This window comes from Sorghum bicolor, chromosome 7, assembly GCF_000003195.3.
Source record: "Sorghum bicolor cultivar BTx623 chromosome 7, Sorghum_bicolor_NCBIv3, whole genome shotgun sequence".
NCBI classification, from domain to species: Eukaryota; Viridiplantae; Streptophyta; class Magnoliopsida; order Poales; family Poaceae; genus Sorghum; species Sorghum bicolor.
The window spans coordinates 7,501,350-7,505,766 of record NC_012876.2 but is presented as its reverse complement, the minus strand read 5'-3'; the positions used below and the strand labels follow the sequence as shown (position 1 = coordinate 7,505,766).

The following is a 4,417-nucleotide window of genomic DNA, read 5'->3' as shown; positions in this document are numbered from 1 at the left end:
AAAATAGATGTGGGATCTTTATGTTCACCTTGTTGTTGCTTCAAGCCATATATGAGAAAGGCGTTGAGGGGAGCCATATATGAGAAAGCCTACAAAGACCACTGACCACCGCCGCCGCCAGAGGAATGCCATCGATGGGGTTTCTTTCTGATGAGTTCATGGGCAGCCGCTACTAGTTGTTCTACTAGGCTTAGAGCAACTTCAAGAGTTTAACTATTCTTATTGTTTATGCTATTTTAGAATTTGTATAGCAAAATAGACTCCAACTAATATGCTATCTAATTTTGTAAAATAGAAAGTTGGCTTTCCCTTGATTTTCGGTGGCTATATATAGCTTCTTACAGACGCTAACTGTAAGACTTTGTAAAGTAACAAGAATGTTGTAGATCTCTTCATTTTTTAGAAATTTTCTATTGGACAAAATAGCTAAGCAATAGAATTTGATAATTAATTTTAGCCAGACTATTGGAGTTCTTTTATGGGCTACATATTTGCAACATTCAATAAACTAACATATATGCTGATTATACATGTGTGTGTATATATACATATATTTGTGTTTGTCACAAAAATCATGGGTATTCCATGGAATACATGGGCATACCCCTGGCGCCGCCCATGCTCTCTGATCCTCTCAAGGAATGGCTCAGAGTATGACTTTAACGACATCAACTACTACTCTCCATCCCGCGTGTGCTTCGACATTGATAGCGACAACCTTGCCAAGAATGCTCCTGAACTTAGGAACTATTCTTCTGATATTCTAATTGGACTATGGCTATTGCTATAATTAGAGGGCTCTAAATGAATTATTTATTTATCTATTATGATGCTTAATATGTACTTATCATTTATATATATACTCTGTCGTATAAGATTTAGAAGTCATTTAGGACAATGACACGGTCTCCAAAACACAACTTGGACCTCTTATTTTTATAAAAATATCTAGGAAAAAATGATATATGTATACTTTTATGAAAGTATTTTTCAAGACAAATCTATTCATATAATTGAAACATTTGCAAACTCAGCATTTAAAAGTTATTGATGATTTATATTCTCAATGTTTGACCCAAACTTGTCCAAAATGACTAAATCATATAGAAAGGGAGTATATATATCTTTATCATGTGAGTGTATGATATTGATTAAATCTCTCATATGTAAACTTTAGTTATCAATACTATATATTCATGCAAAGTTATACCTTCCCAGTGGTAAAATTATAAATTGATTATCTGTCCACTTGCAAACATGATATCTACACTTCATTAACTTGGTACTGCATCTGGTCAAGCATTTGGCTGCTCACTATATATACCCCATATAACCGGCAGTCATATAAATTACATTAATTTTTTGATTAAAGTCATGGTGGCAGAGCCACAACACGGACACAATTACAATTATAGTAGAGAAATACTGACCATTTATTTTATTATCATTAGTAGCATAGAAATAATAAAAACATACAGTAGTAAGTAAAGTGCAAAAAAGTTCTATATTCCCATACAAATTATTGCAGAACTCATACAACGGCCGAACATGATTTATTTAGTTGTGGTTGTTCTCCCAGAACTGAGCTTGAAGCCAATCAATTGTCACCTTTTGCACCTGGAATGCCTTGGCCAAGACATCATCTGAGATTGGTGGCTTTGATCCAAAGACTGCGTTGGCAATAGTTATAGCCCCAGGGTTCTGGCTACTTAGTGCCGCGATTGCGACTGCTGGCTTGTCATGTTTAGGATTGAATTGGAAGTGGATGAGCCCTTGGGGGAATACAAACACATCACCCTTCTTGAGAACCTTGGTGAATAGCTTGTTGCCATTGTCTGTGTTGGAGGTGACAAATCCAACATAGAGTGTACCCTCAAGCACGGTGAGAATCTCCGTGGCACGTGGGTGGGTGTGTGGCGGATTCTGACCTAATGGTGCATAGTCAATGCGAGCCAACGAGATACCTAGGGTGTTGAGTCCAGGCAACTGCATGACATTGATCAAAGTGACATTGGATCCAACCTTGCTTTTCATTGTGTCCCTAGGTTTGTCAAGGTTTGCTGCCTTGAAAAAGTCATCTGCATTCACAGCCATGGGGTCCTTGCAGACAAATCCATTCACCTTCACTGCATATACAAAGACAGAAAAATAGGTACATAACGATCAGAAATCATTATAATTAGGACATACATAAAACTCTAGTTTCTGTTCTGACAAATAATTCCAATTTGATATGTGATTTAGTACAACAAGACATAGTGCATTATTTAATGTTAGTGCATGGATACCTGGAGAGTGTATGTCGGCAACACAGAAGTCCTGGAGCGGGCTTGGGTCAGAAGCAATGGCCTGAGAAGTGACCAATGCTAGAAAAGAAACGAGGAGAAAGTAGGTGGCTGGAGCCATCTTGTTGTCTCCGAACTCAGCTATAGCGAGCTTCTGGTTGAGTTTGTGTCTCTGTTGATGCTTTGGGCATGGGGATAGTGCATTTATATAGGCTTGCCACAGCGGCAAGTGTGGTGACGTGAACGTGTTAATGACTGAAAACTTCCAAGTTCAACCTACCAACAGAAGAAACAGTCTCCGGCTCGTAGAACCTGCACATGAAACAACACAATTATCTTTTTACTATACCAACCTTTTCAAACCTACCTTGCTTTTAGTATTTTCATTTCACACTCATTCCAGTAAACAAATATTATGTGATCTCTTTGGCACGTGTTCCTTCTTTTCTTTTGTGTTTTTGGGAGGAAGGGTCATGCTAATTATCCTTTAGAAAAAAATCTAAAAAATGATTCAAATAGTCCACATTCATGCTTGTGCTCACATACCTATAGAAATTAGAAAGGATCAACTCCTCGCTAACAAAAGATAGAAAGAGTCGACAGTGTGAAAGCCTCTATCTTTACTTGGCACCTTGATTATATAAATATCTAACGATCTCCATGTAGTCATTGTGACCACTTGAGTCATAGCAGATTCATGTTCCCATTGTTAACTTGGTCAGCATTTTTTCGGGAGCTAACATACATGAATTAATTGAGTGGAATGCTTCCACATATAGCAAGATGGAGACGAACTGGTAAAAGCCCGTTCGGTTAGGGACGTTCCTAGCATGGAACCGGTCCAGCGTTATATAAATTATCGACCATAAGCCTGCAGCCTGCTGTTGCCACAAGATTAACAAATGTTATTTTTCTATTATATTCACATGATCTCTGACTTTTTCGTATATGATATCCGCACTTCATTAACTTCCTGCTGCATCTTGTAGTGACCTTTTTTTTTGGATCGATCAAGAAAAATAACAGGACTGCGCCACAACTGCCCCATGCTTAATTGTCACTAGTACACAGAGGGGCGGTTCGTAATCCCTTTTTACAGGCGGTTTGGCGAACCGTCTATGTTTGGTGGCCTGTGGAAATAAATTTTTTCACAGGCGAGTAATTGAGAACCGCCTGTGGAAATGCATTTCTACAGGTGGTTCAGTTATGCCAACCACCTGTAGAAATCTTTTTCTGGAAAATACGAAATCAGTTTTTAAAAATAGGAAAAATAAAGATTTTAATATCAGGGAAGGCCCACTGACTATTCACCCGCCCGTCTCCGTCTGATAGGTAATAATAAAAATAAAAGATATGAAGAAAATATTAGAAAGATCTAGATTTTATTTGTATAAAAAACTATTAGAGATTAATATGAAATAAGAATAAAAATTTTAGTACAGATAACATCATTAACTAGTTAATTAGACAATTAAACATCTAATCTATGGGGTGTATTAAAGGAGTTATGGGAAGGTTTGGGGGTGCCAGGCCCCCTCAGGGCCCCGTTCCCTCCGCCACTGGCTTCCGGTCTGCCTCGGTGATGATGTACCAGAATCAATCGGATAACAGCAGCAGGCAACATGCCATTCAGCATTAGACGGCCAATAGGTAGCTCACCAGTCAGCAGCACTGCAGCAGCCTCATTGCCCAAGGAATTGTTCAAGTGAGGAAAACATTTTTAGTTTCTATGGTATTGCTTGTTGCTATTGAGGATGTCTGCAAGTTTGCATCAACATCGGTGATAAATTATCTTCAAAACCAAGATATGAGCTTTCATGTGTCTTTCCCTGTTGCTAAAAGCGTACTAATTAAAGGACGCCATGTTATGGATGAATATTTATGTTCTGTTCTTTCTTCTGAAAGGAAGGGCGTAGTTCACCCTTTCAATGACACTTTCAGTCTCTTCCCAACCAAACACCACCTCCTTTTGCTCTCAGTTTGGACACAACAAATAATCTGAATTATTAATTTGTTCAATGGATAAAAAGCTACCAGTTTCTAACTGTTAGCTACCCGGTTACTGCATGTTCATCCATCTCAATTTGTCAGACTCCGAAATTTCCTGAATGTTGGTAGCTACCAGGTTACTC

At 38.3% G+C, this 4,417-nt stretch overlaps 1 protein-coding gene across 1 annotated transcript; it reads right to left on the bottom strand.

Moving 5' to 3' along the window:
* LOC110437126 (germin-like protein 12-2) lies at positions 1,486-2,451 on the bottom strand. Its single transcript, XM_021465406.1, has 2 exons — positions 2,289-2,451; positions 1,486-2,126 (listed from the first exon to the last, which is right to left on the bottom strand). The coding sequence occupies exons 1-2, from the start codon at positions 2,404-2,406 to the stop codon at positions 1,558-1,560; spliced, it is 687 nt and encodes a 228-aa protein (XP_021321081.1). The 5' UTR covers positions 2,407-2,451; the 3' UTR covers positions 1,486-1,557.